At 43.4% G+C, this 23,982-nt stretch overlaps 1 protein-coding gene across 4 annotated transcripts; it reads right to left on the bottom strand.

Annotated features, from left to right (window-relative positions):
- Window positions 1–34: 34 nt before the first annotated feature.
- Window positions 35–20,594, bottom strand: rapgef3 (Rap guanine nucleotide exchange factor (GEF) 3). 4 transcript variants are annotated; one of them, XM_062458927.1, is made up of 28 exons: window positions 20,474–20,594; window positions 17,889–17,974; window positions 13,372–13,416; window positions 8,010–8,116; window positions 7,777–7,898; window positions 7,445–7,622; window positions 7,209–7,293; window positions 6,984–7,044; window positions 6,647–6,723; window positions 6,384–6,530; window positions 6,054–6,160; window positions 5,443–5,531; window positions 4,976–5,043; window positions 4,504–4,665; window positions 4,309–4,391; window positions 4,183–4,213; window positions 4,011–4,089; window positions 3,784–3,921; window positions 3,536–3,633; window positions 3,099–3,224; window positions 2,276–2,457; window positions 1,855–1,945; window positions 1,706–1,756; window positions 1,424–1,511; window positions 1,242–1,306; window positions 1,047–1,101; window positions 725–796; window positions 35–624 (listed from the first exon to the last, which is right to left on the bottom strand). In XM_062458927.1, exons 1-28 carry the CDS (start codon window positions 20,490–20,492, stop codon window positions 506–508), a joined length of 2,631 nt encoding a protein of 876 aa, XP_062314911.1. In that variant the 5' UTR covers window positions 20,493–20,594; the 3' UTR covers window positions 35–505. The 4 variants fall into 4 exon arrangements, with proteins under 4 accessions (XP_062314911.1, XP_062314910.1, XP_062314914.1 ...); XM_062458926.1 differs by lacking the exon at window positions 20,474–20,594 and adding an exon at window positions 18,779–18,952; XM_062458930.1 differs by lacking the exons at window positions 17,889–17,974; window positions 20,474–20,594 and adding exons at window positions 16,671–16,754; window positions 16,861–17,414.
- Between the last annotated feature and the right edge of the window lie 3,388 nt (window positions 20,595–23,982).

Below are 23,982 nucleotides of genomic sequence, written 5' to 3'. Positions count from 1 at the left end.
GTTTGTCGCTGGTGATTTTATTAGATACTGTACATGACTTCCAAATAATTTATTTATAAAAAATAATGGTGACAACTTGTACTTAACACTTTGTGTTTTCCGGTAACAAAACACATTCGTATGATGTCCATTATTTGAACTCTACAATAAGTTCTATAGCTCACATAGATGCTTGTATGTTATTCTATTGAAGTTAAATAATATTACAAAAAAGGACTAAACAAATGAAGCACAACAGCTAATGCCAAGGATATTCATATTCCATAGGAGTGTAGTGAGTGGAATGTTATCCCAGCAGTGCCATCAGTAACAGTGAGGGAGGAGGACTGTCTTCTCTGCTAAGGCACTAGAGGTCACTGCTGTTCTCGCTAACTTCTTCCTCTTTGGTCTCTATTGATGTCCAATCAATGTCACTGCACAGATAATGTTCCCTAGTAGCCCAGCCACCCTCTGATTCAGAGATGGGCTATGCTAATTAAACGGGGGTTACAGGCTTGCTCAGGCCTTAGCGTTCCACTGATCTGGACAGCTGTGTCAGCTTCTTCTGGTTGTCGATTACGCTGAAGTTCTGAACATAGTGGCAGATACTGCTGTTTGTCCGCAGAGACAGGGAATGGTCTGAATCTGGAGGAAATAAAGAAATGACACATTACAGCAACTTATTAGCCTGTCAGCTAAGCACCGATATGTTCTGCAGGCGGTAAGTGTGAGAGTTGATACATACATGTGGATATGCGAATGGAAGGTGCCTCCAGAAACATGCGGTCTGCCAGACCTTTCTGTGGGGATGACGGCACTGGAGAAAAGAGCACAGGGATGAGGTCGACATCAAAACAGGAACAGTTTAACTGAACCAATCCAGTTCTTAGAAGCTTGACAAAACAATTATCTATTATCATTATCTATCTGGAGTCCTCAACCCCTTCACCAGTCAAAATCCTTCACACTGGTTGGTTTCAAACAGCATTCAAGAGTTCAAGGATTCAAAGATTTAAAAAACTTGTATCTACAGTAGATTGAGAGGAGCGGTTCTAGAGTATTCTTACCGTAAGGCTGGCTTCTGCAGCTTCGCACAATCTTCACTGTCTTTGCAATCATGCGCTGAGAGGAAACAATGAGAGGAAAGGGAAGCTCTTAGAGCCAACGTTGTCCTAACACACAGGATACAAGTCCTGATATATGGCTACAGTACCCAAACATGGAGTGAGAGAAGGTATAAATGGGACAGTTACCCAACCTACCATTTTTTCGAAATTGACAAGTTTTTCTGTGTAGTTTTTGTTTCCCTCGTGGATGAATGTCATGTCTGGTTATGGACGAAAACCAAAACAAGACTGCGTTATTTAAATATAAGGTCATGTTTATCACGTTACCAGTACACAGTACACCACAGTACCGAATAGATATGATACACAACCCTTACCTTTGAGCAGGAGAGGCATGAAGGGAATGTAGGGAGGGCCGAGTTTGGCCACAGCTAGTCTGTAGGCTCTGTGGTTGCGAGAGGGATCCTGAGGGACAGACAACAAAACCCATCAGACACTCAATACTCATCAGGCCAAGTAGAGCACACACGTGTTGTTGCAGTGGGCCTGTGGGAATTGAGGTGGACAGATAATGAAGTGAAGTGGTATTATGACTACTTGACAGATATAAATATAATTGTCCCAATATTGTTGTTGTACAGTCAGCATCATACACTTACCAATAATCTCTCATAGGCACAGTAAACCCTTTTGGTTTTACTCGGCACTCTCTGCAATACATAATACCATTAATAACAATGATTAACATTTGTATGTCTATTGTATTTTATTCCTTGCCATTTATTGTTCGAAGAGGGCTATCTCTCACCTCCCAGGTTTTGTAAAGTCTCTGCACTGCACTGTTGCTCAGACCAAACATCACAGCAAAGAATGAGTTAAGATTCTTCTGCTCCTTCAAACTGAAACAGAAACCCTGTCAGTCATGTCCAAACTAAACCAGTATGTGTACTGAACTGAGCCATGGAATAGTATGAGCAATGTGACGGTACTCTGTTATTACTACATCAGCTGTATTTCCTACAGGCACTATTTGTTTGTCGCTTTGGATTTTTAAAAAATATGGCAAATGAATACAAATGTAACTGTAATGTAAAATGTAAAGTATAGCGCATTGTTTGGCTTGGATTGGATTTGTCAGCACTAGCTAATAGAGTGCTGTCTTGGTATGCTTGACCTAATGTCCAGTCTGTGCTGAGCACAGTGTGCATAGCTCTCTGAGGGACACTTACACAACAGCTATCTTGATGAATTTCTTGAGCAGCATTGCACGCTTCATCAGGTCCTCACATAGACACAGTTCAGTAACCACCCAGTACTGCACCTCGTTGAAGCGTCGCACAAAACGCTCCAGGTTAGCCGTGGTGCTGCCAGGGAATTTATGACGACCAAATATGTAGTAGACCAGCTCTACCTGTGGAGAGACAGTCTGATCAACCAGGTTTGTACACATCTAACGCTCATCCCATTCTTATACAACATTCTTATGTAGGCTTAAATTCAATACACTCTGCTGTTTAAGATGGAACTTTACAATAGTAATTGCCTTAATTGATCCACTTAGTTTGCATTATTCGTCCTCATTCGAATACGAAATAGAATGTCAGGTAAGCCAACCCAGTATCACATACTTTTGTGAAAGTATGTGATACCGGGTTGGGTAAGCAGGTGATCAGATAGAGATCGGTCTTGTGACAGACAGGCAGATGAGTCATAGACATGCATTCCTGACAGACATCTGTCTCCTTTGATATAAGACACCTGGCTCGCTTTGAACTTGGCTCCTAGCGCTACCTACAATAGTCTTTCATCTAAAGGCTACCTCAGTGTGAGACACGTATTGTGTGATGTCAAAACAACGGGTTTACTACGATCAAGGCATTGTTCAGAACCGCATAAGGGATACAAATTATTCCTGATTCCCGTAATGAGCCTCGATCTCCCTTTATACATGGGAATACCAGAACAACACAGTACGTCACAACCTGTACCCTCCCTGTCAACATGCAGCCACTCTGCTCCTCCTCTTGTCCTTCAGCTCAGACACGTTCGTACCTCGTGCATGGCCGTGAACAGCTCCCAGTCGTAGTTGGTGAGCTGGCTGGCGATGTCCTTGGAGCACATCTGCTCCAACTTGTCCATGGTGCCCTTCTCTGGGCCCAGCTGCTCCTTCAGGGGCGTCTGTCAACCAGGCCCAGAATACAGCCAGACACTTACTATCACAGCACACTGCTCCCCAGAGAGGAACCCAGACAGTCTGCATGACTGACGACTGTCTGGGGATATATTGGTCTGATATGTGGTCTGGTGAGGTGTAGTCCGGTCAATATACTGTGGATGTGTTTTATGGTGTTTTTGTGGGTACATAACTCAATTGTAACCATTCAAAACAAGCATTATGTAATGTTTATTTTCACTAGACAACATGGTGGGGTTGTTTTATAGCTTGCAGGCAGTAGGCCAGTTCAAGAGACTGGCTGAGGTAATCTCACCAGTAGTTCCACCTGGCTGGCGGTGCAGAGGAAGAGCCTCTCATTGAAGCCCAGAGAGGTGTAGACTGCTGTGGCATCCTGCTTCAGCTGAGCCCGGTCTGAAACATACAGGATTCACACATCAGCCACTCGCTCAGTAGGACTAACTCTCAAATCCCATTGTTTCATAAATAAGACATTTCAATAAATGTAATTGAATGTATATAACATTTCGGATATAACTCAAGTGAGTGACAGAAGAGCTTTACCTCCCACTGAGTTCATTTTCACCAGGACATGGTCACCTCCGGGGTTAACCACTGAGGACATCACATCCTGTACAGATGTGTTGACTGGCAGCATCAGTGTGACTGATTTATGGTCCAACCGGAAAATCTCATACAACACTAGAAGGGGAGATATGTACTTAAAGATGTATCCACTGCACACATGGGGTTCTGTATGCCTGCTATTATTTGTATTTATTCTAACTAACCTTTGTCCTGTGCTCTGATTGGCTGGCACTTCCCTATTGGCTCCTCACAACTGGAGAACCAATCAAATTGATGGTTGGCCTAATAGAATCAAACTATTTTAAGTTTTCTGTTTAAATGTATCCTCACATTTTCTGGTAATCTGACATATATCATGTTTTTATTTGTATTTACCTTAATTAGTGACTGGTAACCGTTCTCAAGCCTGTAAAGGTTTCATGACATTATGAGAGACATACATTCAACCAAAATCCGCCTGCCACAACGATCACTTCATCCTGGTTAGAACCAGCTACTCACAGTCTGGTTCTCCTGCGATCCCTCAGTTGGTCCTTCAGCATACAGGACAGACGGGAGTCTTCTGCCATCTCCTCCCTCAGCCCCTGACCACACAGAAACACAGAAACACACAGCCAGTCAAAAACAATACGATCTATAGATTTAGTCGATAATTATCGTTGAAATTCAACCTCACTCAGCTTCTGAGCGTCTTACCTCCAGGAAGTCGACGGCGATGGCGTCGTCTTTGAGCAGCACGCCAAAGAGAGCTACCCATTGGCCGACCAGCTTCACTATCTTCTGCTTGGTGTTGAGTGTATAGGCTGCCTTCTCCAATTCAGAGCCCTCCGAGAGCTCGGCATGGTAGGTACGCTCAGGGTTAAGGCGAACACAATACAGCCAATGAACTACTACTGATCTGTAGCTTAACAGACTCTGGCTGACCACCCAGCCTGTTCGACACCACAGACACTGCTGGGTGTTTTCAGCTAGCTGCATGCCTAATGAGTGGTGGGCTCATTAGAGGGATTGAAAATATCTCCAAGTAATTTAGGTATGTGATACAGAGAGACAGAGGGAATCTAGAAATATGGCAGTTCAGAAACACTGTCATAGTGATCATCATTTTCATAGGTTTGCGATCATCATCTGCATGGCGTTGGTGACAGGCAGGATATTGTTGTTGTAGGGCTGGGCAGAGCTGGCTGGAGGACATGAAGACTCTGTGAGTCAGTAGGAAGTCACTCACACAGGGATCTTTGGGGACAACAGAGAGAGAGACACACACAGCTCACTAACTAGTAGTAATGGCAAGCCCTAACCCTCTGCTTCCCGAAACATACCAGAGCTATTTGAGTCATCTGACTGCTTTGGAAAATGCAGGAATGTGTTTGGCTTAATTGTGTCTTGTTGTTTTGGTGTCCTCGCAGGCTATGTAATGTGATTGACCCAAATAGTTATCATGAAATAAGACAACGCACATGTATTCAAGGTACGGTTGTCCTAGTCAGTTCCTTAGTGAATACAGTGGGTACAGCACACCAATTACCATATTTGTTCAACAGCATCAGTAAACTCTGTGGCCATATCAAAGAAGAGGCAGGCAGGAAAACCTGGGGAGTAAACAAGGGTAGAAAAGCAGGTTTGGGTTCTCACCTATAGCTTCATTGCTGTTGGTATCCAGCTTGATTGTCTCCAACAGGTGTTCCAGAATCTTCTCTGGTGTTCCAGACATCACTGTATACCTGTGTATGTGCAAGGGAAGAGAGAGAGAGAGAGAGAGAGAGAGAGAGAGAGAGAGAGAGAGAGAGAGAGAGAGAGAGAGAGAGAGAGAGAGAGAGAGAGAGAGAGAGAGAGAGAGAGAGAGAGAGAGAGAGAGAGAGAGAGAGAGAGAGAGAGAATAACAGAAAGAGTGAAGTTTGTTAGTGTGTTTATGATTGATGAATGAGAAGACCACAGGAGTGTAGAGGTTAACAGAGTAAAGAGGCAGTCAGAAACATGTTAATTAAACTCATAGTTTGCTAAAACACTTAAGGAAAGATTACACAGTGCAGAACATCAAACAAAGTCTGAAGTCCATTCCTCTATTGAATTAACCAACACTGTCAGATAACTACAGCCAGTAATAGAAAATAAAAAAAGATGTCTAAGATCCCCTCAGCATGGACTTATATAGAGGGTATCATGTTAGTAACTGCAGAGTGTGCGTGATGTGGAGGGTGGTGTGGAAGGTGTGGGTGGGGTGGAGGGTTTGGGTGGATTCCTACTTGCTGTTGTTCCCTGACCCTCCCTGGCTACCAGGGTCACAGCTCTTCTCCAGCACCAGCACAGATTTTCCATGTTCCTCAAGACGGACTGTGTTAGCCTCAACATCCTGGAACACACACACACACACACACACACACACACACACAGATGAAGAGACACACTCAGGTGTGCCTGACATTTGTGCTCTTCATTTATACAGGAATCTAACCTTGTTATGAATAGAATAAACACATAACACCACATGACCTGACCAGGTAAACCTACTGGCCCTAGTAGAGTCCTTTCTAGGTGTGTCATATGTACCAGAACCAGGCAGTGTGGAGGTCTACCTTCAGGATGCGTATGAAGTCCTGTTTGTCCACTCTGAGGAAGTGGCAGTTGTCTTCTCTCAGGATGATGGTGGCAGCACGGGGGGCATCGTTCACCAGAGCCAACTGGCCAAAGTCCTCCCCCTCATGGAGCGTTGTCACCAGACCCTGCAGTCAGTCACAGAGTGTTCACACCACTGCCACTAGCAGTGTAAATGTGTACACCACTATAGGTTTGTCTCTAGCTGTCTATGAGGACAGGACAGCTATGCTGTGAATTCTACCTTGCCGTGTGTGATGACATTGACTGAGCCCTTCCAGATGATGTACCATGATGTGCCTTTGTCTCCCTGACTGAACACTGCAACACACACAGACACACACACGTACACACAAATCATCAAGATTCCAATTAATTTTTATCTCTAACTCTAATCAGCATGTGCCTCATCTAACCTGCTCATCTTCATTCACAATTGACGTGTTTCTGTGGGAGCTCATGTGTGTGTATAGCATATATGTATGTCTATTGAGATAACAGAGCATCTGTAGCATTCTGATAATGTGTGGGGATATATTGGCCCAGCCCTGATCAAACGTAAGCACGGCTGTCACACTCACACACTGTTCCTGCCTTGGCATGAGACTCAAACACCAGCACGGCTGCCAGCTCCTTACGCACCTACAGGGACAGAGCAGATGAGAGGAGATGAGACCACAGATACCAGATGACTGTGTGTCTGTTCAGCCATGTCTGGTCACATATGATCCAATATTCAATGGACCTTGTTGTTCTGAAACTCGTTCACAGGGTGGGTTGGTCAGAGAGAAAAGGTGTTCACTCACCGAGGTGGATAGGTGGGTCACAGCTTTGACGTGGAGCAACTCCTCATAGATGACTTCCAGGTCCTCGGAACTCCTCTGACTGGGGCTACACACAAGCACGCATGCACATGCACACAAACACACAAACACACACACACACACACAAGGGACAAGTTGGGACAACTTCCCCAAAAAATCAAAGCTGTGTCTAGAGAAAAATCCTACATGCCCTAAACATCCATTGTTGTGCAGCTCACCATTTGCGCAGGATCATGGTGAGCAGAGCGTCAGGGCCCATCTGAAGCAGCAGTGACAGGCCCTCCTGCAGCTCGTCCTCCCAGTCCTTCTCATCGCTTGTGTGGTTCAGGGCATGCTCCGCCTCCAGGAAGCGGTAAAATTGAGTGTCCTTGTCATGGAAGTTTAATTCTTGCTTCACTATTGGTAAAGTAAGATTACATGTAAGGTTAGGTCAAAAGGAATTGATTTCTACATAACAATACAGCATACTCTCTATACACTTGTATATTTATTTATTTATTTAGATCGAAATTGGATCATTGATGATAAGATGGATTTAATGAGGCCATACCGTGAACTACAATCCCTTCATCCACCAGAACTTGCCACATCCCAACTGCTTGGCTACGTGACTGGAAACATTCATTGAGCTTCATCAACCAATCAACCAGCTCCTTTCCTGAGCAACACTGTCTGTGAGTTAAACAGAAAAAAAGAGAGGGGCCTTGATTGTCAGACTGACATCCCATATATGCTTCGAACAAATAATAACAAAGACCTCATCTATGTTACAGTTAGTTGCACCTGTGGGTTTTGAGGTGATGTTTCCTGTCTCTTATCAGGCCAGGGTTCCGTTCCACCAAGGCACTGTACACCACCCTCGCTGCCTTTAGAATACGATCTGTCAGAAACTGGAGAGAGAGACAGAGACATTTGTACTGTTCATATTTTTGAGCGAGATCATCAAACACAAGAGCAACAGACTATCTATCAAACACATGCAAGGAACATGCCCTAGCCATGTCTTTCATGTTTCATGACCGAGCAAAAGGATGTGTGTGTACTACAGAGTGCAATGAGAACACAAGTAGAGTGACACAGATAGTCTTGTTAATGGAGACAAACACCGACCGCCTGTGTTGGACTGAAGTAGCTGACCGTGTAAAGGCCAGGTCTTTGTGTTTTTCTCCTGACATTTCCTGACTGAGAGGAACACATAGGCATCATGTGTGGTGACGCATACGTCACCAGTGGGAGTGCAGTGTTTGGCGTGGGCCCGTCAGAGTAAACGGCAGGACTGTGAGAGGCTGTGCCTCTCCCACACCTCCCCAAACACAGCGCCTGACTAACGCACTCGGCCAAAGACAACATTCACCTTTAGATATCCCTCCTCTCAGCACCACCACCTTTTTTACATACTTCAGCCTTTATTTTCTGTCCCCATCCCTCCGTGTCTCCCTTGTTTCTTACCCCACATGGCTGGGACTGTGGCCTGCTCTACCGGCCAAACAGACGTCACGAGAGAGTCAAGAGCTGTCTCTGAAGCGCACGTAGTAAAGAGAGAACATGCTGGGGTTGTGTTGCTACGCAGTCCCTGTCTGTTCTACTTTCTGTCCAGAAGCATCGCCTGTGAAGGAGACCAACATTGCAAACCACTACACAATGAGGTAATTACAGATTTGATTAATGAATCGAAAGCGTCTCTCTTTGTTTTTCCTCTCCCTCCATGATTTCTCTCGCTCTCTGTCTTGTGATGTCACGAGTGACTCACACAGATGCGTCTTTGTTCTTGGGTTTCCTTCAGGGTGGAGTTTGTCCAAGGTAGTGGTCTTGAGTTATGGAACTCAACAAAGACTATTTCCTATTTATGTTTTCTCGACTTGGTGTTACTGTGGGGAACCCCCACACACCCTAACCCTAACCTTTACCCCCTCCTCCGCTCCTCCCCATCCTCCACCACTAGTCTGTTCCCTTGCCTCCATCCTCCAACCTCCAGCCCCCTGCTCTGCCAGCCTGTCATGATGAAGTGATTGGCCCCTGAACCATGACTGATCTGGTGACCCCTGACTGGCCGATGACAACAGAACCTGACAGAACCCGGGGTTCCCATAGAGCCCGGCTCGATTATTAAAGAGCTCAGTAGGGCTTCACACCAATGGGTCTTTTCTAATGGTCGATCAAACAAAACAGGACACCTGCACGTTTGGTCAGAGTTCAGACAGACATATTGAGTGAGTGACCCAGTAAAACTTCCCACCCCAATAACTATACACGCACCCTGTTTTCCTAATGGCGGTTCCCAGGCCACATGTCTGTAAGCTCTGTATTTATGTGTGCGCGTATGTGTGTTTGTGTGCCTGTGTGTGTGCATGTGTGTGTGTCTGGACAGGTCCCCTGATGCCTGCCGTGCCCCTTTCTCTGGGGACGGATCAGGCTGGCTCAGCTGGAAGTCGTCACTGTTCCCATGGGCTCCGGTGCCCTGTGGGAAACCTGCGACCCATTCTCAGGCTACTCCCGTCTGAACCGTAGATATAGATCTCCAGCTACAGTAATTCACCCGTTATCACTGCAACCAGGGGTTTACACGATCAGCTTCCTGTCCAGTAGAAAATGCTGCACTCTACCCTCAGTTCACTCAGGGTAGTGTGCGTAGCCTAAACTGAACCATGCTAGTGTGTGTGACACACAACAAACAGACTTTGTTCATTTGAGAACCCCATGGAGAACTACACTGGAGGGACACACTGTCTGTCATTGTCTGCCCGTTGAGAATAGCATGTAGGGCATCCAATCGTTCTATCTGAGACTATGGCTCATGTGTTAGAGAATGGATTGTTCTGACTGCCTCAGGTTACAGAGTAAACAGTTTCCCCACAGGTGTGCCAGTCCATGACATACTGTACTGTACTGAACAACACACACCATTACCAGACCTCAAAGGGCAGTGACGTAGTTGTACCCACCCTGCCTGGCTGACAGGCAATGTTGACCTATATTTTCACGAAGGGAATCCATCTCTAAATGTCATCTCTGACTGCCATTTTGCTCTTCCACATAAAAAGTGTGTTTGCCTTTTGGGTTGTCTCTGACAGCTACATCATTCTTGTTTTCTACTTTTCCCTGTAACTGCACAAAGTCAAGGGCTTCCATCTGGATTCTTGACTGTCTAAAAAGTGTCAGCCAGTGAGGTGTGCAACGTGTGGTTTGGTCTATTGTACTGTGCTTTACGTGGGTGATAAATACAGCACGCCCTGTATGGAGGAGTTTTCTGCTGAACGTGAGCCTCTCTCTCTCACTCTTTCTCTGTGTCTCTCACTCTGAGGTAGTGTAACCTTGGTGGGCTGTAGAACGGTGGAACACGACTCTGCGGAGGGAGGGATGGACCGCTACGGGGGAGGACAGTGGAACAGTGGGTAACACACAGCTCTCTGTCTCCAAGCAGGACTACCACACATCAGACAAAGTCAAGGGGGGCGTTTTCCAGCCCAAAGTTCAGATCCTCACTTCACAACTGTACAGCACCAAATTCGTTTTTAAAGAGATGAGTGTAAAAGTTTTGAAAGTGTTACAAACAACAAGACATAATTCTGCTCATGCAAAACAGACAAGCAATCGTTGTCTACAATATAACACCCACTATGTTGAGTGAGGTGAGTGCTGATAGTTAATTGTGTCTCTTTACCATCTAGAGAGGACTACCCAAATAATTTGCGACCCAAAATTCTTCAAGCCACTGAAATGACATTATCCTGTATAAGAGCTATAGTGATAATATATGACATCATAACCCTCTATGCGTGTGGGCATGAACCATGGTCAAATGGTGTGCTAAATTGATGCAGTTAAACTGAAACCATGAGTGCGGAACTAGCCTACTGTTTACCTTTCTGATCTTTCATGTTTCCCAATCTATTCCAAAAAAATACAATGGTTTACCACCGACATCTGATATTGTTAACAAAGCAAACAGAAATTACTGAAGAAGAACACAGCTGTTACTAAAGCAATCTGTCTAACAGAAACTTATCAGGATGTAAGTTGGTTGTGCAACGTGTGGTTTGGTCTATTGTACTGTGCTTTACGTGGGTGATAAATACAGCACGCCCTGTATGGAGGAGTTTTCTGCTGAACGTGAGCCTCTCTCTCTCACTCTTTCTCTGTGTCTCTCACTCTGAGGTAGTGTAACCTTGGTGGGCTGTAGAACGGTGGAACACGACTCTGCGGAGGGAGGGATGGACCGCTACGGGGGAGGACAGTGGAACAGTGGGTAACACACAGCTCTCTGTCTCCAAGCAGGACTACCACACATCAGACAAAGTCAAGGGGGGCGTTTTCCAGCCCAAAGTTCAGATCCTCACTTCACAACTGTACAGCACCAAATTCGTTTTTAAAGAGATGAGTGTAAAAGTTTTGAAAGTGTTACAAACAACAAGACATAATTCTGCTCATGCAAAACAGACAAGCAATCGTTGTCTACAATATAACACCCACTATGTTGAGTGAGGTGAGTGCTGATAGTTAATTGTGTCTCTTTACCATCTAGAGAGGACTACCCAAATAATTTGCGACCCAAAATTCTTCAAGCCACTGAAATGACATTATCCTGTATAAGAGCTATAGTGATAATATATGACATCATAACCCTCTATGCGTGTGGGCATGAACCATGGTCAAATGGTGTGCTAAATTGATGCAGTTAAACTGAAACCATGAGTGCGGAACTAGCCTACTGTTTACCTTTCTGATCTTTCATGTTTGCCAATCTATTCCAAAAAAATACAATGGTTTACCACCGACATCTGATATTGTTAACAAAGCAAACAGAAATTACTGAAGAAGAACACAGCTGTTACTAAAGCAATCTGTCTAACAGAAACTTATCAGGATGTAAGTTGGTTATGCGAAACCGTAACCAGGTGAACTGGACACATCAGAAGAACTTCCTAGGCAACAAAACAAAGTATCACAAAATGTCCATCAAAAAAGTGTACTAACAAATGATCTCAGCCTCCCTACTATTCTCTCATTAGCTACAGGTCTTCATCTTTGCTCTCCCCTCTCCAGAACACTCACAACATAAACAACTCTGAAGAGGTCTAGAACATTCCTCACAACTGGACAGATACTCCCCAGACGTTTATAGGCTCAAAGGCAGTATGGGCCTGAGCTCTACAGTTAGGTGTATGTGTTTGTGTGTCTGTGTGACTGCGCGTGAGCTTGCGTGTGTGCATGATGGAAGAGGTCTAGGTTTCATTAACGCTGTCAAGTTTTCCATGTCAAACCCCTCTTATCAGAGTTTGAACCCTGAGGAGCTGTTAAGTCAGTCTAGATAAAGGACTGTGAGAGGGCTGGGTTAGGTAGGGTTGGGTGAGAGGGGAGGGGGGTTAGCTGTGAATCTTAGAGTGCCCTTTAGACTCCTCGTGCCGGCCTGCCTGCCTCTCTGGCACTGACTGTGTTTTTGAAGGCTCGCTGAAGCAGTGATGGAGGACATAAAAACAAAAAATCTACCACATTCAGCAGTTCCTGAGGATGCAAACACTGCAGCTCTGAATGTCAACAAAGGCAGCCCCAGCAGCCTCCAGGCAGTGCTGTGTCTGCATATGTCAACAGTGGTGGTCAATTCACAATCATGACTTATCAGGGCTAACCAGTCCGGTATTTGTTTCCCTTTCAGCCTGTTCAAATTATAGCTAACAATGTGTTCTTTAATTATAGGAGCCCTACAGTTACTGGTGCAGGTGCCTTACAGTATGCATAGATGATTGTCACATGACCCAGTAAGGTATGAAAGTCAACCAGGAAAGGGCTGCATCATATGATGTTTGATGTGACATAACCGTTCATCGTTAACCCCAGAACTCTAGCACTCTTGTACTGTAGTGTCTCGGGTGGGAAAATGGCTGACATGAAAAATACTTTCACCTCAATGACCTTGGTAACTCAGTTCTCTAGATGACCTTGAGAACTCTGTTCTCTGAAAAATGATGTTGATCTGCCTTGGGAAATTGGGTCATGATGATTACAACTAGCTGGCTGATTGGGGTGATGTAGTACAGCAGGGGTCAGTGCAGATCACTGTCCCCTGCTGACAGGCTGGCTGGTTGGGTGAATGGCTGGCTAAATGGCTGATTGAATGGCTGGCTGGTTGACTGGCTGGCACACATACCTGCTTCATGGTGTCCTGGGTATCAAGGGCCTCTGGAAGTGGGGTCTGGGAGTGAGAGAGATAGAGAGAAGGACAGAAAGAGAGACCATCATTACATCACATAGAGTAATTAAGGTTAGTATTTTAAGGCCCTTGTTCAATATCTCTTTACATATCTCTTTCTGTACTGCATCTCTTACTGAGCAGTATTTCAACAGAACTGGCTGGACAAGTTGTTCTCACCAATAACAACAGAGAATTATTGGGTGCTTCTTATATCGTGCAGTAATATGTAATTGATTGTTTGTTTTCAGATATATAGTTAGGTGTAAGTGTTTTATCTACTATGTGCATGCGTGTGAGTGTGTGCACATATGTGTATTGCCATTGCGTGGTGTCAGCTTGTCTAATGTTTGTGTGTGGGAATAAAGAGCGTGTTGCCATGCGTTTGATGAGTGAGGAGGTTGAACCATCTCAGCAAAGTATTTTAACTTGCTGCCAAGTTCAAGTGCTGCTGTAAGGTTGAAACATTCCCTTTACACAATCATATTCATCTACAGATTATTTCAATATCTGTCACCAACTGTCCAATTGGACAACCAGCCATGAATTGTGGGCAGATCTTTCCATGATACAAGGGCTTGTTTGTGAGACTCAGGAGTGCATATTCAGTGATCAGCGATAATCAATAGGTAAAACTAGAGATTAACTTTAACCTGACTTAAAATTTACAGTAAGGCTTCAGGTGAACTCCTTCATTCAAAACTCACTCACAACCACCTCTAACAAACTCAGTTTCATCTCCAACGTGCTGTAAACCTCCTCTGAGCTGATGTTATGTCTGTCTTGTAAAGTAACTTGAACTTCCTCTTTGTGGCAAGGTCTTTATTTACCCCTCTTTTATGATCCACTGACAACCCATACATACTTGCTTCCTTCCCAAGCCAGCTGCCACTCCTTAGCAGGTGAGTCCTAGCTGAGGTATCAGACGAGAACACAGTCGTTAACAAAGTCTATGCTGAGACCAGTCGCACCAGTATCTAGCAGGTATTGCTGACCGGTGTGGTTTATGTTTTGCTTGAGGGCAGCTCAGAATAAAATCCAGCTGATCTGCAGATCTCACGTTTTGTACTGTGTCACAGTGTGGGGTTTCAAGCTCAAGAGATGAGGACAATGGGCAGAGGATACCTGCATATCTGCTCATTGTATTGGAGCTGTATTGATGTGACAGTATCCTTTGGGCGTCACATGCAGCTCACTGGTTCATCCATATTCCTCATTCATCTTACGGATTGTTTTGTTTGTTGGTGTACAATACAACAGCTCATACAGCATCTCTCCGCCCCAGCCCTTTGTTGACAGAGTAAATGTGCTATTCTGAGGCTGTCGTATAGCAAGTCAGTTCACATGACCATAGCCTGCGGCATGGTGCCCTCCACGCGTTGACCAGATAATTTCAAAACAAGCTTTAAATCGTCCCACATACAGTTTCTCACGCTGGAATAGTTAGGCAACTTTTAGGCAACAGTTGCATCACACAGGATGATTTGCACTTCATTGGAGTCCCCTTGATTCCAGAGTTATGGTCCATGAGGATCATATGGTTCAAGGCCAAGTTTGGGCATGTAGTGGAGAAACTCCAGATGCCATATCCCTTATCCAGTCTTCACCATGCTTGTATCAGTCCTTATGGGACCTCTACAATTGTGTGGCATTCTGTTTTGCTTCCTCTCCTGGAGTCAGTGCCACACCACTGGAATACTGAAAGCAAGGGAAGGACTAGCTGCTGTTTTCTAAGCTAGTATATTGTGGCTTAAACTGTATTTCAAAATAGCCTGTTACCCTATTGAGTGAGTTTTAAGTTCATAAAACAAAGATGTAAATATGTTAAATATGTACAATTATTATAGTGATAAATTCTGGTGAAGGATTATATGGTCAATTTATAAACAGTCCTTAGTGATGTATTGTAGTTTTCTTTCACATTTCATGCTAATAGGATTACTGCATCACAGCAAATTAAATAGCCATTAGTCATAACTGACAAACGATATTGATACAGTAAATCTTTATCACATAACTGTCATTCTACTGTGTCTAGCTTTGTTTGGCAAGGCTGGTCAATGGGTTTTTACCAAACATGCCGTAAAAGGGATTGCAATTGCACCCTTTCTCATATGTCAACATGAGAAATATGTCTCATAATCAATCATACATATATAATTCCATAAAGCCTTTTCACAGCAAGCAGAGTGGATACTTGTTACCCTAGGTCAGACTTGTTGTGCAACATTGTCCTTGAGAGTCAAGTAAATTTGGATACTCCTTGAAGAAGCCTTTTCTATACTCTTCCTGCAGCTTTGAAACTCCCTTTTTGCACATTCCTCTGTGCAGGCCTAAGTAGGGGGATAAAGGTGAACAATAAACAATACACTATTAATAACCAGAGTTTAATAAAAACATTGGCCTGGCTCAACTACCTTCCTCTGCCCCCACACTACAGTGAGACAATAGACAAATCTTCCACTCAAACTCGAAGTGTTCTCAAGATGTTCCCACAACTAAAAAAAGAAAAGCGTCTGCTAAATGAATAAATGTAAATGTAACTTGACAATTTGTTTTGAGGACGTGCGTACTGTGTCATAGTGGATGTGGTTAGCTTCTTCTCCATCCCACGCCCCCCAACTCAGTTCTTGACTGTAAAAGCCCCCGCTCTCTCCACCAGGAGCAACACTTCACCCACACAGTTACAGTATAAGCATCACATGCTGAATACCTGTCGCAATGACTGAAGTGTTGAGCAAATGAGATCCATGGTAAAAAAGATTACAGGGTAGTCTGAAAAAAAAACCCTGACTGTACTGAAAGAATAGGCGTACTATACATAATAATTGTAGCTACTTTCCATCATGCCCTTGACTATTTCTCATGAACACTCTCGGACTTATCATTCGGATACTAGTGAAGTTGTGGATGATGATGGTGGTGGTGGTGTGGGTTACACCTTTGTCAGCAGACCTTCTGTATATTTAGAATACTTGCCATAAAATCCACCAGATTATGCACAGGACACTCAATGTAACCAACATTTTCACCTCAGTTCATAAAAACTACTAGAGGTGCTGCCAGTAAGGACCTTAAGTGAATATAAGCTTTGGATGCATCAAAAGGATGATGATGATAATAATGATGAGAACGTGATGTGTTTTCGACAGCATAAAATGATGATGTCGATGATGATGATGAGAGGTAGAAGGCTTATGATAATAATATGAATACATAATCCATTACAGTTGATCGTGATTGGTGCATTAACATACCCAACTGATGCCTCGTATGGTCGGTGTTTCCAAAGAGAAATGATTCGGGAACACTCGGTAATTGTGACTCCGGAATAAATGCATCTTCTCCAGATCAAACAGAACAACTTTCCCGGTTAGTAGATTGCCGATCGTAACGCATGACGAAAACGGTACCTCCAAACATACCTAACAGTTCAAAAATACCCACCGTTGAATCCACATTGCATACCAAAAGTGCGCGACGCAAAACAATGTTATATCAAATTCATTCTCCGTCTACATTACATCACATTGTCTGTGTCGTTCATATTTGAGGGTCTCTATTGCTTTATCTGAACCACTATTCTATCCACCCGGCACGACGTAACTACTGGTTCTGAGAACACGCCAACTCACACAAGCTGCGCTCATTGCTCAGCACAGGCGCACATTGTTAACTTGTTTCGCTCTAACTGTGGTTGGACAAGTAGTTTCGGAGTCATTAAAACGCGGCAGATTCTTCTGAACTTTGGATGCTCTTATGAATTAATTACTGTACGCCATATTAATCAAGCTTCTTCGGCTCTTTTCAGTCAGCAGTGTGTCCCACACTTGGCAATGGTTATGGGCTTTTTTCATCTTGTTCAAACTATAAAATGTTGTGCCATTCCAGCCCTTGGAGTTTCACCTGAACTAGATAAGATTGAGAATATTCAAGGTTAAATTCATATAAAGATGCATCATGTTCCAGGCCAACTCATTAAGTATGTTGTGGTCCTGTCTAACAACATGTTGGCTGAACTGAGGGAGAGAGAGAGAGTAAGAGAGAGAGAAAGAGAGAAGTAATGAAAAAAGTATGAGAGACAGTCTGTTTGCTTGTGTGCCATAATCTGCATCAACACTTATCAGGTTTTCCAGCTGTCTGGCTTGCCCTGCAGTGCAGACAGATGGACAAGGTGATAATCTGAACGGCTTCAAGGACAGTCAGTCAAGGCATGAGGTGGGCAGGCAACAAACACTTTACCAAGAACTACTGTCAATTCCTCAGATACACATCACTCCAATGTTCAGAACCTCATTTATGACTCTGTTCAGACAAGCATACTGTCATACATTGACCATGAAAAGGGGAGAGGAGTCCTGATGCAGCATGTTACATCGCTGATAGGGTGTTTTGTCCAGAGGTCGTATAGTACTGTTCTCGTGTATGCGTGCAGCAAAGAAAGAGGGACTTGATTTATTAATGCGATAACTTACTTCCCCCTCAGCTGGTGTGATCTGTCTAGTGGGCGACAGGATGGATTTGATGAGGCTATCCATGGAGAACACGGATGCAGATGTACCTGTAGAAACCATAGCGACAAAGAGAATGATGGACAGAGAGAGACAGAGAAAAACAGAGAAAGAGAGAAAGAGAGAAAGAGAGAAAGAGAGAAAGAGTGAGATGGTAGGGGCTAAGTTAATGTCTTCCAGGCATGTTTAGTAGAGACACCAGTCATGTTTAGATGTCATACTCTAACCCAGAGGGTAGATTAGCAACAGCCGTGTAAGTTCAGCTGTGGGGCAAAGAGATGTAAATCAGTGGGCTGTCAGACAGGACCATTGACTTGGTCTCCCACCTCCAGCAGTGATGTGGCCATCTGTGACCAGGGGGATGGACATGTTACGGAACGCTTGTTTTTGCCTGAGCCATTGTTCCAGCACAGCGTTGCCCTTCCTGAACTGACCCCCACTGATCCTATCTCCAAGCCTCGGTCCTTCCACCCCTCACTTTTCTGGGTCCAGCACACTCTTCCTTACTTACATTAAGACAAAGGCCAAGGACACTGACAACAAACTCCACCTGGCCCCTAGTAAGGACACGGAGAGCATCTGAAGTTCCCCCTCGAGTCTTCCTTATCTAAACTCACACCTATCCCTACCTTGTTGTTTTAAAATCATCTCTCTTCTAACTACCCAGCTCTTTTGTCTCCACAGAGTGAGGAACAGAGGTCACACTAAACTATGCCGGCCACCCAGTAAAGTAAACAGCTGATCTTAAAATAGCATCCTTCCAGTCAACCTTGTCATCAGCATCCTAAAACCTCCCAATAATGATGAAATTAGCCACCCAACAGTTGAAAGCAAGCACGAAAACAACTTCTTACCATATTGACACCCTTCCGGTTTCAAATGATGTTTTGTCTTTGTATGCCTACTCATGGTACTAAAATACACATAATAATAATAATTTAAAAAAGGAATAAATGTACAAAATGTAGAAATTCCCTTAGAAAGCAATCGGAGAGACTATGCTTGGTGTGTCTGCATTCTAGATTCTCTCTCTCTCTCTCTCTCTCTCTCTCTCTCTCTCTCTCTCTCTCTCTCTCTCTCTCTCTCTCTCTCTCTCTCTCTCTCTCTCCTCCTTCCAGGGGCTCCATGATGCCAGTTAAAGAATGCTCACTATGAAGGAATCCTGTTTCCCTTTTTCTGACCTCCTGAAGGAATGTAAACACAACATTTTGTTTGATAATGAAAAGCACATAGCTGGGCTATCTCTAATATGATTACTATCGTGTATGTTAACTCTGTTGCTGACAGACTCAAACAGGTTAAACCTCACTGACAAGACTGAAGATGCTCAGTGTTTTGATAAGATGGCTACATCAGCTCCATAGTTCCTCAAACTGTTCCACAACAGGAGGGTAGGTGTTGGGGGTATTTTCAAAATGATAATCATACTTCAAATAAGCATAGTTGTCAATCACATACTCACTCCTAGTCAAATGGATGTCCCTTTCCCCCAGTATAAACACATATTATCATGGTGGGTGATCTGTCTATTCTTAACCTTTGATTATTTTGAGAGTAGAAAGGCTACCATCTAGTGGCCAGGCTGAACACTACACTGACACATCGGGTACCATAACGTGATTAGAATAATGATGGACACTCCTCTGTATGTGGGAAGTTTTCAGTTTGATAGTCTATAGTGTGTAGATTAGTAAATCATTTAGTTTATTGATATTTTAGGTGTTGTCCTCATCATTGGGCAGTATGTGTGTGTGCGTGTGCAGGTGTGTGTGTGTGTGTGTGTTTGGCTCCTTTGGGAAAGGGAGTGGGATTTCCTGCAACACATCTACGCCCATTTGGAATGTGCCCTTTGCCAGTTGCCTCTGCCAACAGATCACACATAAACACATCATGAAACATAAAGCTGCTCAATAGATACTTGGGACCTTTCCCCTGTCTATGGACCAACATATACAGTCACATCACTGTTACACTACCTGTTCTGTTAGGGCTTTTTTTTCTTTCTATAATGCTGTTCTGCTGGTCTTGCAACAAAATGTTCTGATATAGTCCCGCTTCCTGAAGGTGTGCACATGCAGTACTGTGTGCTACCTCTTTCACCAGCCTCCCTCTCACCCTTTCCTTCCTACTGTCATGGCCAGCTAGGGAGTGCAAGAGACTGGCAATGTATTAATTCACCTGACCTCGTGGCCTTAGAGGATGGGAGGACTGCTCATGTTGAGTGACAGATACATATGTACAGAATTGTCCATGGAGAGCTAGACAATAACATTTCCCTGAATTTACCTAGCTCTCTTTTTGATTTCTTTCTTTCTCGATTTCTCTTTCTCTATCCCACTCTCTTTCTCTCTCTGAAATGCACAAACATACTTATGTATACATATGGCACTCACATATTGCTAACAACAATATCCTGAAAATCTAAATTTGTATTCTTTATATCAAATGTGTCATCTTTCCAGGTAATCATTCATATAACAGGATAGGTCGTAAGATCATAATTTTTCCCTTTTTCTCATGACTCATATTTGTTATAATTATTGTCTTACCTGGTGGATCCTCTGCCATGGTTCAGCGTTGATGTTTATAGATCCTCTGAGCTGCCTCTATATACCTCTATATTCTCTGGGTATCACCAATGACAGTTTATCAAATTGGTCTGTCTCTGAGCTCTGTGCAAGTATTTTTTTTTACAAGGGCTTCCTGTATTTCTCTGATTGGCTATGGAAATTGTGCCTTAGGGGGGGTATTGAGAGCAGTGAGGGGGGGCAGAGAATGTGGCAGCTGACCTAGAAGTGAGAGTGCGACCGTCTGCTGCATACTGTCACAGGTCTACCAAACACATGGTCTTTGTACAAATAATACTCAAGGGTTGAAGAGAGAAAGGAAGCTATTTAAACTAGAGAGGGTACAATTTCTGGGGAAATTGTAGGGTGTGCTTGCTTGCGTCGGTTGTACAAGGATTTTAATGCCATTTTTACAACTGATATTCCTGTATATTTTATATAAAAATGCATAGGGCCTGCTTATTATGTATAAATATTACATAGATTTAAAAGCATCTTTTTTTTTGCTGCTCATTTACAACTCAAAATACGAGTGAAGTGTAGAATGAAATAGATGTCTTCTCATTTCCCCTGCAAGAGGCAGCCTCATCGTTGAATCAAAACGAATACATTTGGCAGACCGGTGTAAAAATTGACCTAATCTCTATGACTTAAACGTCATTTTACGTTTTTCCCTTCTCATGATATTTTCAGGCATTTAGCCTACTCATTGCATTCATTCATTAATAAAGAACCCCCTTTGAAGATTATTCTACGACGTTACCCGGCAGTAGAAGATGGAATCGCGATTCAAACAGTACCATCTGCTAACTGAAAATATGCCCCCCAAAACGTAAATAAGCTTGACATTTATTTAGTGGAAAATCGCTCATTCATAAAAAGCTCACTGGTAGCGATCATTGTCAGTAACAACGCAAAATGCGATATAGCCCTGTGTGGAGAAGCTGCCCCGGTAAATTGTACTACTACGGTACAGTACTAGACCACTGCTGTGTGTAAAATGAGTAAATAGTTATCACCCTGGCCTCTGTGCTTGTGGCGTTTCTGCAGCTGCCTTGCAGTAAAGCTATAGTTAGCCTAGCTATCCCCCAAGTTAACAGATGCGAAACGAATGTTCTGCCAAAGGTAGTCACGCGTGTTTTCGTGACGTTAGTGACGTAGTGACGTTAGTAACGTCAGTGACTGTGGCTAGCAAATTAGCCACCGTTAGCTTCACTTTTCGCCACAAAAACTTAACTTGAGCCTAAACCATGCAACGGAACGTAAATTCCAATAGAAGCAACTCAATCGCTACCAAGACGAAACTTTTGACACCTACGTTGTCTATGTAGGCCAAATATTGACTGAGTTTTAGGGGGGCAAAAAAAAATAAAAAAAATAATAATAATATATATGTGAGCCGAAGGCTTGAGCACACCCAATAATAACGGCTTTGTAGTCAAACAGTACTGAAGAAAAGGATGTGGTTTGGTTTGTACTGACATATAACCACACAGGAAAGCTGTGCAAAACTAAAACATAATAGGATAATGTATGGAAACACATACAATTCGCCTAAATGACAAGACAACAGCCAACAGAACTGTGATCTAAACGTGATCATGTAGTATGGAATCATGAGGTTCCTCTTGTATGGAAGCAAATCGTTACCAAAATTCAAATGCAAATGCATTTCCAGAAATGCATTTGCATTTTAAGAATGTGGCTGCATTATTTGACTCATAAATGAAATTAGTAATCAATCATCCTATTTGCATTTTAATTTTCTTCTTCAAGAGTGCTCAATCTTTCACTTAATGTAAAATGAAAAATAAATAGACATTTGAGATTTAATTTTCAAAACATGCCTCAGCAAATAGATACCAAAATTCAATTTGAAATGTAAAATTTGAAAATTAAAATGCATTTCCATAAATGCATTTTCATTTTAAGAACGTGGCTGCAAAATCGTGACCACAATTCAAATTCAAATGCATTTGCAGAAATGCATTTTCATTTTCAAGAACGTGGCTGCAAAATCGTGACCACAATTCAAATTCAAATGCATTTCAAGAAATGCATTCTCATTTTAAGAACATGGCTGCAAAATCGTGACCACAATTCAAATTCAAATGCATTTCCAGAAATGCATTTTCATTTTAAGAACGTGGCTGTAAAATCGTGACCACAATTCAAATTCAAATGCATTTGCAGAAATGCAAAATGAACGAAAAAGCATTCTGAGCGGCGCAGCAGAGTGACGTCAGTAGCCGCTCTTCTTCAGCTGCCTGCTGACCGAGCTACCCATCTTGTTCGGTAGGGAGCGGTGTGCACATCTGCATTGCATTACATTGCAAATGTGCCGGGAAATTGATTGAATTGCCGGGTCTTTAGAGGACGCATCACAGACTGAGCAACTTGATGTCAAACAATTAATAAAACAGTGGCAGAGCTACTATTAATGTGTAAATCTGTGACGGCAGAGTATGCAGCCAAGCTCTCTATGACTTGTTCTACTCGGTCACGGGCATCAGACTCAGATATATTATTAGATTCTACCTGTTCAGCTAATTCTAACAGTGTTTGCACAATTTGAGGGAGCGCCATGGTCTGTGATGCGTCCTCTAAAGCAGCGGTCCCCAACCTTTTTTGCGCCACGGACCGCTTTCATGTAAGACATATTTTCACGGACCGGCAGAACGGACTGGGAGGAAAGATAGGCCCTGGACAGCTGCGCTGCTAATGCATGTACATTCTGGGTTTGATGTGATCCTAGTTAGTGACTTCCACACCTAATGCGAGCGCGCGGAGCGCGCGAGAAAAATAGTTTAGCTGATTTGAGCGAAAAATAGTTTTTTGAGTTTTATGTAAAATAAACAGCCGTTTTTTCAATTGACCCATCTTTAAGTTTCTTAGCCTGGCTTTCCATCGTTATATTGTTACTAGCTAGCTTTCGATGTGTCAGTCCCACTGTTGTGTGTGACTATAAGCTACGACAGTGACACCCGAAGTGCGTTCCTTATATCCAGTTCAGGCCTATTCCAAAATTTTGTTTGATTTCTGTCACGGCAGAAAATCCCGCTTGATGTTGGAAATGGAAGCAGGGTTTTCAGTGCTTTAGTGGCGATCTCAGGATAGCCTTTATCCAAAACACCGATAGAGTTGTTGTCTCAAACAGGCTTCATTGAGTGGTAACTATCACTTGTCATGTGTCAAGAGGAAGAGACGCGCATGATACCGTTCAATAAAGCCCACAAACTTGCTAAAAAATGAGTAAACACACGTCTTTGCAGAGCTTTTTTGCTCAGGGGAAAAGGCCCGCGGAGGAGAGAATCAGGTCATTTTTCAGAATAAAACGTCTTTCAGACTCTGATAATCAATTAAAAGGAAATAATGTTATAAATTCTTTTTTGTGCCGCCCAGTACGAAATGACTCACGGACCGTTACCGGTCCGCGGACCGGTGGGCACCGGTTGGGGAACGCTGCTCTAAAGACCCGGCAATTCAATCAA

This window comes from Osmerus eperlanus, chromosome 4, assembly GCF_963692335.1.
Source record: "Osmerus eperlanus chromosome 4, fOsmEpe2.1, whole genome shotgun sequence".
Classification (NCBI taxonomy): Eukaryota; Metazoa; Chordata; class Actinopteri; order Osmeriformes; family Osmeridae; genus Osmerus; species Osmerus eperlanus.
Note: the sequence above shows the minus strand (reverse complement) of the source record. Positions and strands in the feature narration are given on the sequence as shown.